Here is a 13,583-nt window from a genome sequence, read left to right as displayed (position 1 = left end):
TAGACATAAAATGTTACGAGAAGTGAAATCTGTTATCATACCATAGATTTTCTTAAGCTGAAAGTGAAACAAAGAAGACATGTTTAAAAATGGACTAAAACAGACTTCTGATATGCTGAATCTCATATATCTATTAATGTAAATAAATACCAACTAAATACCAAAAGCTGACATTTTTCCAAATGAATCAAGCTCCGGTCTCTGATGCGGCCTTCGGTTTTTAAACATAAAAGTCTGTTTACAGTGCTTAGGAAATGCATTTGGGAGAAAATCTTGATGAAATCATCTGCGGCTCTGAGGGAGGTGCATGAAATCTGATAAATTGCTTCCAAAGATGTCACTTGAATCAGGAATTGGTTGGATATGAAGACTCTCAGCTTATAATGTAAATTAAATCTCATATTCGGGAAGAAGTGAACATAACAGCCGTCATCAGTGCTGGAGATTAGCATCTTGAGGCCACATCAGGCACCTGCAGCGAAACCTCTGACTGAAATGTCTTGGAGTGAGTTGTTTGGCTGAGTAGAAACGATTTTGCAACGGTCCTAAATTTGAGTGGAGTGGAGTACTCCCTCTGTACTAAAGTAGTCCTATGTAAACTTAGTGGTGAAGCCCTTTAACACTCCTGAAGCACATTATCTAATCAGTGATGCACATTATTATTATTATTATTATTATTATTATTATTATTATTATCATCATCATCATCATCATCATCATCATCATCATCATGAGTAAACAATTGATCGCATCTTATTCTGCCTTTTTTTCTTTTTAAACTGTCCTGCACATTTATCTCAAAAGCCAAATCAAGGTCACCCAACCAAGCCTTTCTCCACACTCCGTGGAGTCTATTCACAGCTCCTCGTACAATTTGTCTTCTGTTAAAAAAAATAAAATAAAAAACTGCTGGCGATCTATAATTCCCACCTGGGCAGATTGTGTAAGCCCACAACAGGTGAAATTTGGCTCAGCTTTTAAGCATCATTAAGAATCAAAAAGCAGCCTTCTGTTAAAGGAAATTGCATGCCAGTTTGCAACACCAGACTTTGATGTGTCTGCCCATATTTCAGGCTAAGTGTTTGCTGAACTGCAGCCAACCCCTGAGACAATACTGGCCTTTTGAGATATACCATGCTCTTGAGCAGTGACGTTCTCAGGCTATAGAGGAAAGCTGATAGCCAAGTGATCCTTTAGCTGACTGAGGGCTGAGGCTTTTCGGTTTAAGCCATCAATGTGAGGATAAAAGTGATCAATATGGATAAACTAGAGTAGAAACTGTGGGATTTATGGCTGCTGGCCTCATTCACATTATACACAGGCATAGATTGCGTAAAGTATGATCTCACATTCCAGAAAACCCCAGATTTAATTGTAATTGTAAAACGGAAAAATTCTCTTATTATACCAATGGGACTTTCATTTAAACATATGAATCCGAGTTTGGGTTGAAGGCAAGTTGTCTGCATGTCAAACGAAGTCAAACTCAGACTTGGATCCACAGAGTGAGACATTCCACTGATTTGATTGTCTTGGAAAAACACCCCAAACATCTCATTACCTGACATCATCCCTACTGTCGTCTATCCTGTTGGGATGAACACCACACCACATTGCTCTTGTGAAAGAACAAGAGCAATGTGCTGGTCAGCACCATGAGGCCAGTGAACCCCAGATAGCTACACTCTGGCGCTGGATACCAAACAGCCCATCACGAGATAGCACGCTTCTCGCTGTCAACCACACCACAAGAAATAAGGTTAAATGGCACTATCTACACAATATGGGAGCCTCTTCTATTTTTATTACTGGTGCTGACAGCCTCTTTTGTTTAGAGGGAGAGGCAGTGCGGTTCTTGGAAATGGTTATAAATAAGTACTGAGGATACCACAAGTATTCCAATTTGTCCATTTGCAATGTTTTCAAAAGCTGGCTTGGTTATGATGTGTTTCATAAATACAACACAATCACCAATCCAAACACACTTGAGATGGTTTAGATTGATGAAACACTGCTGTTAATAATTGGGACGGACCGGTTTGCTTCACATTTCTTTGATGTAATGACCCTTTAAGCAGCACGGCAGAATTGTAAGAAAAGATTTCAGACATTTTGAAATTCTCCCTTCAGGGAAATTTCTTTGATACTAACGGCCATGCTAACTATACAATCTGCCTAATCTCCCACCATCTTTTTCCACTGAGCCATTTGGCCGGTGTGGGAAAAGCAGTGCAGCTGTATGTAACATCACCTTTTAATCACTTGATGAAAAAGCAGCAGATGCAGAGTGTTTTTCCAGTGGCAAAGCATTACACCAAGAACACAGAGTCTGCAGCAATGCTATCAACTCTGTAAGTGTCTACCCAGGCAGAGAGGTGCTGTGAGATAACTTCTAGCTGATGTTTAACAGTATAATGTTTACCATTTCAGCTTAGCCTCCTTAATTGGTCTCATGAGCTAATGCAAGATCATTACAACAGCTGTAAATAGAGCACAAATCAAACTTAGAACTGGCAGGAATATGAGTAGTTTTAAAGGTTTTTGGGAGTAAATAAAATATTTGAGATAATAAAACGTAGACCTGCCTCTGAATGCATGACTCACCTAGCAGTTGGACCCCCCTAGTGAGGCCATAGACGTCTATGAGAGCCCAGAGGGGTTCTGAGACATGTACCCCACTGAAGAACAGTATGGGGCTGGAGTCGTTGATTCGATAGAACACCCGGCCCTTCTTATCTACCCAAAACGAGATGACGTTTCCCTCATTGGAGAGCTCCTCTGGAAGTGCTTTTGCCCAGAAGCCACTTTGGGAGACCAGGTCAGGGCAGGCATACTTGGGCAGGGTGTCTGGATTGATCCTTGATGGGTCTTTGGATGTAAAACCAAGACGTAGAGCACCACTCCAGCAGCACTGCTTTTTAGTGATCTGGAGAGAACATATTTTAAATCAATGAAGATAATTTAATTAAGATAAATATGCAAGATACAATATGAGCTAAAAAGAATAAAGCCAAATTTGGGCCGGCATAGTTTCTGCTGAGTTGCAGTGATACTACCTGCACTGCACTGTGATTAATTCATGACATTCAAAGCTTGCATTTGGGTAATTTTTTACCTCCACCCAGTCATAATTATAGCTGCAATTACCTTTAAAGTGGTATGACTGTGTTTTGTCAGTGCCAAGAGCAGCTAGTCCTAGATTATTGTGAAATGTGACTTCTTTATGAAAATGGATACAATCCAAAATGTTTTGCCTGATAGATCGGAGCATGTTAGCACCATGACAAATGGCCTATGGGAACCATTAGAATGGCAGAAACATGTACTGGGCATTAAAGGCATATACTATAAGAGCATTAAGATTAAAATATTGTCCAAAAATATCTAGAGTCTACAGACACATATGCACTTGTTGTGCAGTGTCGCTTTGAGTTTAAGAATGTCACCATGGTAAAAATGTCTAACTGATGATAATCATGTCCAACAGCTTATCTTCTAGCATGCCAACAGCTGATGATTACACCACTGTCCCAATTGCAAGCCAGTATACCAATTAAAACTGGTAAGGCTTAAATTAACCACTATGGCTGTTAATGTGTTTGAAAGATGGATATAACAATGGTGACATCACCCATTGTTTAGTGAAGTCTCATGGTGAAGCCTCAGCAGCACGTGGAAGACATTACAGAGAAAGTGAGTGATACCATGCTACTCAATACTCACATGTGACTGGCAAGTCATTGGCCCATGAGTGTACTCATAATTTACAAAATTTACTTCAGGTTTTATTCTGTTTGTTCTGAAACTAGCACTTGTTCCAATACAATCATCCGGAAAGTGGAGGCTGTTTACTACAGGAATAATTTGTACTACCAGAGGCACTTCCACCTTGGCTTCACTTTTCAGAACAACAAGAAGCAACATCCATGTCTTGTCTATTCCTCAAGCCATCAAATTTCTAAACATGGGCAACACATGGCCTGCCCAGGTGGTTTAGCCAAAACAACCTCAAGGTGCAATGAAAGTGTCCCTACGTATTGAAAAAGATGTGTTTGCTCCATGTTGGTGTATGGAAATGTGATTGCAAAAGAATTTCCCTGTGCGGGCAAATAAACCTTATTAACGTTATCGCTCACATGTGGTCCACAATGCTGACATAGAGGGAGCTGTAGCCGATGGTTGTCTGCTTGAACTCTCCTGCACTAATTCAATTCACTGAAGTGGACCTCTCAACCATGTTTGTGCTGTTTGTGCCTCTTGGAGCATTTTGAAAGAAACTATCTGCGAAATAATATGGCCCGCTGCATGGCGAAGCCTGTCTAAGCAAAGCTAACATCGAGGCTTTGAAATGTGGCTACATCAATCATTTACATAGAGTTACTGAGGTTATTTTTACTTATCTTGAGGAATTTAATTTGGTTTGGCTGGATGAGTGCTTAAGAAAATAGATGGACGGATGGGCTTCTATGTCTGTAAGTTTCATGCCAATTTATCCAATAGTTGAGATATTTCAGTCTGAACAAACAGACAGCACAACATTCCCATCATAGTGCCAAACCACTAGCAGGGCTAAAAAAACAACTTATCACTTTCAAGATTGGTTACCTCGGTATGTTTATCACCTGCAAACGATTTTTGTCTTATTTCGAAGCACTATTTACTTTGCATTTACTGTGCCAGATAACAGTGTTCCTCACATGGCAGTGCTTGCCCTACTCTCTCACATTCGAGACATAGATGGCCTGATAGGTGAAGTGGAAACTTGTTCTAAGCTGCTGCCGCTTTGGCCCACACAAGAGCACAGAGAGGAAAGAGAGAAAATGAAAACAGGAGAGTGAAGAGCTGGGATGAAGAAAGGGAGGCAGACAGGCAGGGAGAAGAAAATGAAAACATGCTAACAGAATTAGAGGGACAGAGATAAAAGAGGACTACTTTTCATCACACTCACAATTTGGATCTTCTCAGTAATTGACTGTAATAATATCAGAAAGTACAAGATGTGCTAATCTATGGTTTTGTAAAGTAACTTTTTTGTTACAGGAAATTATGAAAATGACAACCAGTTGTGCTCTAGTTCTGGTGTCGGACTTTGGACTCATTGTGCAATAGGTCAATTTTTAACCCAGTCATTTTCTGTGTGTAGCATACCGGGGCTCCAATAGTAATTATCCCTGTGAATACAAATGACATTCGAATAGTGCATCGTTTACCTTCAGTCGAACCTGCTCATATACAGCGATAGGTCTGTTGCTGAAGGTGATGGCATTGCAGAAGCTGGCCTGTCTCTTGACAGTTCTCTGAGACATGTCCATGACGATCTGCGAGCCCTTGGTGCTTGGGTGGAAGAGCAGAGGGAAGGAGGACAAATTTCCACATGGCTGGATGGGAAGGCAGCGCTTGGGCTTGTGGTGATATCGGTGAGGTCCTGCTGGAAACGGTCCATTTAGGGAATCTATGTGAAGAATGAGAAGCGTAAGAGTTGGTTATTTTGGTCAAGGGTTGAGGGGGAGTTAATTTTCTTGGGGTGCAATTTACAGTAAAATACCCAAATATCAGATTACATTTGACTGCAGTATTGAATCAGGCTGTCTGTACCACTGCAGGACCACACTGGCTGGTTCATTCTCCTGAATTATCCAATTTGGTAACAAAAGCACTCAGAGAACCCAACTTTCCCCAAAGGGCAAGGGCTATAGTTGTATAGTGTTGTATTGAGAAAATAAAAAGCGTGTTGTATAGCTCTCTCCATGCCCTTTTTCCATGCCCATATATATGATATATGATATTTTGCAAGGTCAACTTGCAACAATGACGGTCAAGTCAAATGCTTATCCAATTTTGGTACTCCAAGGCCTAGTATATTGTTGTAGAGTTTAAAGATGATCCATAAAAAGAAATCATGGGTAACATAACGTTTGGACTGATTTTCACATTTGGTGTGACCTTGACCCAATTTTCGCAAAAACTAAATCAGCTTGAGTTCTTGTTGGTAACTACCGTCACGAAAAATTTGAAAATGAAATCTTAAAAACTTTGGATGCTAGACTGCTAACAAAGAGACAGACAGATAGACAAACAGAAGCAATTACATTTATTTAAGCAATTTAAAGCATAAGTCTGTTTCCATCTTCTCACGGTAGCACAGTAATAGCACCTGTATTGTAAATTAGAAGCTAAATGTCCTTGGATTTAAAAAACAAAACAAAACAACAACAACAACAACAAAAAAAAAAAAAACACAAACCCAACAGCACAAAGACAGACCTGCTCTCCTGGCACCGTAATTTAGGAGAACAATGCAGCTGCGAGAAGTCTGTGCAAAACACTCTCATTTCAGTAAATGGTCATTTCCGGTAACACCGAAATCTCACTTTTGTTATTCTACATCTTTCAAGATAATCATCTGATTTGTGCTGCATTTGGTTTTCTTTTTTTTTCTGTGGAAAACTTTTTGTTTGATAATCAGCAGAAAGCGGTAAAGGAAGCAGAAGGAGGTGGAGGACAAAGAAAAAAAAAAGATCAACTTACACACAAATAAGACCACAATTAGCCAAGGAGAAAATGACCTTTGGGATCTTACGGGAGTTCTTGATGCGTGTATGTTCAGCTGGCCAATACAGTATATTCAAAGCTACACTAATAATAGTGAGGAATGGCTGTTAACATGTTATTTCCAGTTACGGCTCGTGGTTTAATGAGCATATATCAATCTTATCATAAGTCTTTATGTCTGAAAGTCACGTACACGCGACGCTACAAAATCAGTGGTGCAAAATGTGAGGCATTTATTGTGATTTGTAAGTCAGAGGAAGTGGTAAAAAAAAAAAAAACTCCACAGGTACACAGTGAGTCACACCATGCACCCGGGTTTCTAGATTTTTTCCCATGTGAAAATGTGAACAACTTGTTCCACTTACAGTAACTCATAAAAGAGAACCAGCTTTTTTTTTTTTCCCCCCCAAACGTCCAATCTCAAAGCCTTCATAATCATGATTCACACGGACTCCCTCTCATTTGGATCCACTCTCCCCATTCTCATTTCCTACATTCCTCTTCAAAAGGACCACACCAAGGTCACTGTGGTTTTAATGGAGGAGGTGTTTTCTCACAAACTTTGGCTCACTCAAAACCCAACTTTTTATTCTACTGATAACACAAATAACTTTTATCTCACGACACGGTTTGATACAGATTTTATTCCATAAAACGCCGACCTCGTCTACAGCAGCATTTCAGGGTTTTAAAATACCATCGAGCACGAAGTGTGAACAAAATAAATAATTTAAGCCTCATTAACGCTTCTTCATCCTCGGGAACTGGTTGCATTTTCGCACCTAAACTTGGAAGACTGTGTATGAGCAGCTTGTGTTTGTCTGCAAGAGGAGAATGTGAGCCACTGCTGAAAGACAGCTATTTTTGCTCTCCTTTAATTGACCTTGGAAGGTCAAGAGGTATATAATGCACCACAGAGACAAATCAGTTAGGACTGCCAGGATTGGAGACGAGTCGCCATGTGACTTCTGAGGCCAGGTTTAATAGAACATCACAGCGTTCTAATTTTAGGGCAGAGACAGAGATTTGAGCAGTAGATGAAGACATGATTTATATTAAAAAAATAAAATAAAATCTAAAAAACTTGTCATAGTCAACCCTGAAAAATAATTACAAATGCTGTCAAATGGGAATCGTTGTCACATATTTCTGTCCAGTCCTGCCCTTCAAATCACAATCAGAGAGCCTCTGCCAAGTGTTCTGTACTCAGCACAGTGTATTTAGTAAGCTTTTTGCATGCTCTTGTCAATGCTGAACAATGCTTAATTGTGCTCTGTGCACAACAGTGGTCTTAAATGAAGTCATAACAAACCCTTCAACCATATTGCATCCATGACGTCGTGTCAGACGTGATGTCTTGGGGAAAACAAAACAGCACTGCATTGTACTCCATCAAAGACCAGGCTTGAGAATAGAATAGAATATTTCCTGTTAGGGTTGAAAACAGAAGCAACACCTCACCTCACTGGCCCTGCAGACCGTGGCGTCTCTTATCCTCCACCATCTAACCAGAGAATCCAATATATTCTTTCATTTTTGCTATATTACTACCATTTCTGCTGCTGTGAAATTGAATTCTACAGACTTTCTTTTTTTTTTTTTTAATCAGCTGAAGGTTTATTTCCACAACCCAGACATCCTGTCAGGGGTTTACAACTTTCAAAGGACTATATAAACTATGAAAGTCAAAAAAGTAAATAAAAGGATAAATAAAAATACCACATTTGATTTACTGTAGATGACAACTGATTAGAGCCAAAAGTGCTGATGATACAATGGTTGCTGAAGTGTGTTTAAAAAGTCATGCAACCCGACGGTGACGTCAGGGTAACCACCGACCAGAGCCCTGCCACGATAAAAGAGAGGTGCCATGACAAACGTCAGATGAGCAACTTAAGGATAATGTTACTTAATGCACCACCGCACACAATGTGACTGCCTCTGCTGTCATTAATTGGAAAAGACAAACAGTGCAGAGACAATGAGTGGCCCTGGCCAGTGTCACCTGGCCTCCTACGCTCCTCTGTGTTTTATCCTGAGGCTTGGTCTTACTAAGACGCCTCAGCAGAGGCCCTAATGTGGTGTGACGTTAGTATCAAGGCATGGTGGCCCCTCAAATGCATTCTAAAGAGCTCCAGGGCACATTTAGCTTTTTCCACATATGTCATAGCTGGCGTTGTTTCAATAAGAGATAAACATTTGTGATTTAAAAGTTTTTAAACGTCTTACCAGAGAAGATGCTTTGTATGAGGCCTCTGTAAAAGGGCTGCGCCTACTTCAGGTTTGACAGGACCATCACTTGAATCTGTTTAAGTGGGTTTTGTTTCCAATGTTAGATCAATTCATTGTTTTTAAACTGCTTTATTTAAAAAACCTAAAGGAAAGCCTATTTTATTTGTCATGAGCTAACAGGTATACATGCACAGTGTTAAAGATGTATACTGGACTGTAACATGATGTAAACTTTGGGCTGGATTAGTTGTTTGCTCTAGAAAATTATGAAAACATGTCAAACAATTTCACAGCTCAAGGTGATACCTTGAAATGTCTTGTTTTTATTTTCTCAGCAACAGTCCAAAACCGTCCAAAAATGCAGTGTTCCTATTTGAAAACATCGAACTAAAGAATTTTTAAGTAAGAACAATGCATGCCAGAGTCGTCATGAAGGTTTACCAAACGGGGAGGAGTGAAGGTTGAATGATTCATGAGCCCTTAAGATGGAGGTGGGCCCTGCAATGCGACAGGGATTATTAAGGTTTACATTTTTAGGGCCCCGATTGAACACATGGCTGACAGCCAAGAACTTCTAGCTGTGCCCCTGTCTGCACCTGTATTGTGTCACACCAGTGGACCCTACAACTGAAACTGGAAAAGGGATCACATGAACTGGTTCATCTGGGTGTGCTAGAAAGCACTTGGTATATCAAAAAGTACCAAACTGCAATTGTAAACTAAAGCAAGATAATACCAATATGGAAGAGAGATGAAACCAAAAATATTATAATATGGATATGGAACGTAAAAGTTAGAAAAATAGGATGGGCAGGTTGGTGCTGATAGACAGCGTTGGAGACCTGAATAAAAAGTGAAAAGGAAGACTGTAAACTCTATATAAGTTATCACCTTCATTGTACCACCTGAACAGAAAAATGAACCCAAAAACTGTTGCTGTCCTAAAACATTTATAGCCAGAGACAGTGGAAGATCATTTGTGCTGGTATAAAATTATTTCTATCCAATTTAGTTAATCTGACTTGAGTTCACTGAAATATAATGGTCACAAATGATCAGAAATACAAGAGAATGCCAGGTTTCTATCAAATAAGGCCACACAGACTTGTGGCATTTACTGTATGTGGACTGTTTACAATAACTAGGAACCAAAAACCACAGAGCATTCAATCATCTGGCAAATCTTTGCTGATGTAAAGCAACTGAAAGCTAATCAAAACACTACATCCCACAAAAGACATAGTGTAACACTAGAACTGCATCAGTTAGGCCCCCAACAAGACGCTATTAATGGGATTCTTATAATTCAATTTACCTGATGGTTATATTTCTTTATTAGTCACTTCATGTTCTTCCATAAAATGACAGAAAAGAGCGTAAACTCATCAAAATTCCCTGCCCGTCAACCATCAGTTCATACTCAAGGTTATTAAATTTAAAATGAGTAAGCCACAGAAAATCTGCAAACCATCACATGTGAGAGGCCAGAGCCAGAGAACTTTCTACTTGGTTTACTTGGGAATTAACTGAAACAATCACATATCCAAAAGCATTATGTTTCTGGAGACTGAATAATCGATTCAAAGTATTGCTTCAGCTCTACCCTAATGCCTGATACATGAACTTTTACTGTGCCAACTTTAAATTTAAATGCTTAATCTTAATAAAACAGCACTAACGAGTTAAACGCTTAAAAAAACAAAAGACCACAGTCATCTTAAATTCATTTAGTGCTCAGCATAGTTTAATAACAGGTTTAAGAAATTTTACTAAATGCATGTTGTGTGTACTTATATCAGTGTCAGACTCCCAATAATCATTCAAAACTAAACGGGGTTCTATATGACTTTTACCACTGAACGTACACCTAAAAAGTGAAACAGAATACAAGCAAAAAGCAGAGGAAACAAGATACCCTGTACCTGCTCACTATTATAATTTCAGACACGCAGGTTCATTAAAAAGAGGCAGGAGACTCTAAAAGTGTTAGGCATCAACTAAAGGCAGAGATAAATAAATAAATAAAAATAACAAGCAGGTGGGTAAAAAAAAAAAGTTGAAGGCTATTTAATCCTCTAACCAGCTCAGTTCAGTTTGTCCTGTTTGGTTTCTTTTGCTGGAAGTCGGTTAATATGTCGCAGAGGATTTTCACACTTAAAAAACACCAGTGTCTTTAATCCTAAACCAGTCGTGACTTACAAATGGTGCTTAAACTTGGCCAAAGCGGCTGTAATTTCACTTCTCCTTTATTTTAGGCTCCCAGGACGCCTACAGTTTTCATGCACACTGGCTTGAAGCTGCACAAGCCAAGCCTACAACTCGTTTATATCGTCTCCTCTTATAATATTACAGTTGTGGCGCATAATAAACAATCGGCACACGCTCTCCTGTCCGGTGACGCCAGATGCCCTTACCGTAAAAGGTATTCCTGGTGATCTGACCTCCCATGGCTGGATGCAAGGTGCGTTCACCTCTCCCTCTAACTGCGACCTGGATCCACAGTATTCACATTCAGCCTCGCGTCCTCAGCAGCGACATTATATGGACACCACACTGTTCACACACGCACAGGGGGGAAAAAAGAGTCCCGACAGTGATTCAGCGTTAGGTTGTGTCTATCCAAAGATTCATCGACATCAAGCAGCAGCTCACAGCAACTAACAGATCCAGCACGCAGTGGCTCACTTCAGTCCGCGCGGAAATTAACATAAAAGGTGGTAGTGGAGGTGGAGCTTCACAGGACTATTGACGCTGTAGTCACCAGAGCAGACTTCAAGAGCGTTAACTAGCAAGAAATAGTTATTATATTCCCAGATTATATAGACACTTAAAGCACAGTTATCTCCAGTACAGTGTTCTGTTCACATTGTACGACTGCGAGGAATCACTCATCCAACAAAGAGCTTGTTTTGTTTTTGTTTTTTAATACTTTTTATTAAACTGTAAAATTTCTAATCATTTTCATAACCATGTTGTGTCCTCGTGTTCCACAGTTCGTGTAGTGGCTACTGCTGGTGCACCACAGTATATCAAGCACGTGGCGCTCGGTTTTCCACCCCACTTGTTGCCCACCATGTGTGCTGTCCCTACTATCCTTTCATCTTCCCCCCCCCCAAGTAGGCAATTTACATTCCCATGGAGAAACTCACTGAATTCAATAGATGGTAAAATAAAAAATCCAAGGAAGAATATTTTCTGACAGTGTCTGATTTTTGTAGTTGTTTTGGCATAAAAATCCAGTTGTGACCTCAAGCATCCCTCTGGAGGATTAATCCACTTGATCAGCCATAAAGATATGTCACACAGCTGGAAGAAGTTCCTTCCAACAACAGGTTAAGGAGTTTATGTTCCTCTAATGCCAACATCTGTACTCAGAGCAGCATTTCAAGATTTACTTGGCAGTGTGTATGAGGATAAATAAAGACACTTTCTGATGGGTCTTGGCAGAGGAGTTGCCATGATGACCAGAGCAAGACACTCCTGGCTTGAGGCTCAATGCGATACTGGTGCTGTGAAACAGGGAGGCCATGTAGTATATTAGGTTTATTTGAGAGCTTTGATTGATCTTTGAGCTGGAAAAGTTTTTTTTATGCATGCAAGCAGATCTCAGAACAACTTTCATTCAGTGCAACATTTTCAAATTTCCAGATCATGACTGGACTTTCCACCTGTTAAATCAAAGGGGGTGATCTCACATTGAAAATGTTAATATAACTGACCTTTTTCAAATTAAAGTAAAGGAAGAGCTTGTTGCACACACATCTCCAAAGTGTCTGGCTCTAGACATTCAGAGTTGGCATGCTGGCCATGTTTCCCAGCGGGCACCTCTCAGGATCTGCCTTATTGTCGCTTTAGCATTTATATAACTTGTATCAGCAGCCAGGCCTGTGAGACACTGTATTGGCTCAGTAGCATGGGCTATATTCTTGTGTTGTTTATACAAACTGATTGCGGTTTACTTGACTGTAAGCAATTTCCAACGGGGGTAAAGCCATATGACTTGGGGTTTTTCATGCAGCATTTTACATCGTCATTTTCTATGAAAAGTGGTCAAAACAATTTTATTTGTCAAAGAAAGCAGAGATAAACTAAAAGTATCAAAACAAAATGTGTGAACAGAACACTTAGGAATTTATAGCATGGACCCCGTAGCGATCGCAGTCATGCTTAATGGTGTATGACATGCCACCTGATCACTGGGCTGTCAAAAAAACTGACTGGCTGTTCTGTAATACAAGAAGAAGTGCAGTTCACTGTGAAATGATAAAACGTGATGGTTTGTGTCCTACGGTAATAGTTCAAAACTGCATGCTACTAATCATGCACCATGGAAAGTTGCCAAAATACCTAGCAATTGCAAAAGATCACTTAGAAAATACAAAAAACCCCGAAATGTGTGTTATTTGTGTAAGCTCTAAGTAGCACCCCATACCTAACCTGTTACGGTGCCGTGATGTGTGAGTCATCTCATATAAATGCAATGGCACAACCTTATATAAATAAACAGACTGACATATAGCTATGATATTTTTGCAGATGTCTTTGTTGCAGCTTTGCATGGCTAGAATACACCTTTGTTTTACATACCTATATTTGTTGTTGTTGGGTATTTCTATTTGTAGTCTTTGCATCTCTTTGTAATAGTTTTGCACCTGTTTATGCCTCTAGTACACTTTTCCTTTCTAATAATAGTGTATAGAGACATATTGCCCTTATATTCTTATGTGTCTATATTCTAGTTTTAAAAATACATATATATTCACACCTTTAGATTTAGATGCTCTGAAATTTTATTTTGA

At 39.7% G+C, this 13,583-nt stretch overlaps 1 protein-coding gene across 1 annotated transcript in view; it reads right to left on the bottom strand.

The window, feature by feature from the left end:
* Window positions 1-11,447, bottom strand: part of LOC146655520 (E3 ubiquitin-protein ligase NEURL1-like) — a 34,954-nt gene extending 23,507 nt beyond the window's left edge. The window contains exons 1-3 of the mRNA XM_085428387.1: window positions 11,199-11,447; window positions 5,211-5,452; window positions 2,605-2,926 (exon numbers count right to left, since the gene is read on the bottom strand). Of these exons, the coding sequence (XP_085284513.1) occupies window positions 2,605-2,926; window positions 5,211-5,452; window positions 11,199-11,232 (598 nt within the window). The 5' untranslated portion in view covers window positions 11,233-11,447. The remainder of the gene's footprint in view (window positions 1-2,604; window positions 2,927-5,210; window positions 5,453-11,198) is intronic.
* Between the last annotated feature and the right edge of the window lie 2,136 nt (window positions 11,448-13,583).

The sequence above is a fragment of the Rhamphochromis longiceps genome, linkage group LG13 (assembly GCF_057381845.1).
Source record: "Rhamphochromis longiceps isolate RC_006_pf linkage group LG13, R_longiceps_female_GT1.1, whole genome shotgun sequence".
In the NCBI taxonomy this organism is placed as follows: Eukaryota; Metazoa; Chordata; class Actinopteri; order Cichliformes; family Cichlidae; genus Rhamphochromis; species Rhamphochromis longiceps.
Note: the sequence above shows the minus strand (reverse complement) of the source record. Positions and strands in the feature narration are given on the sequence as shown.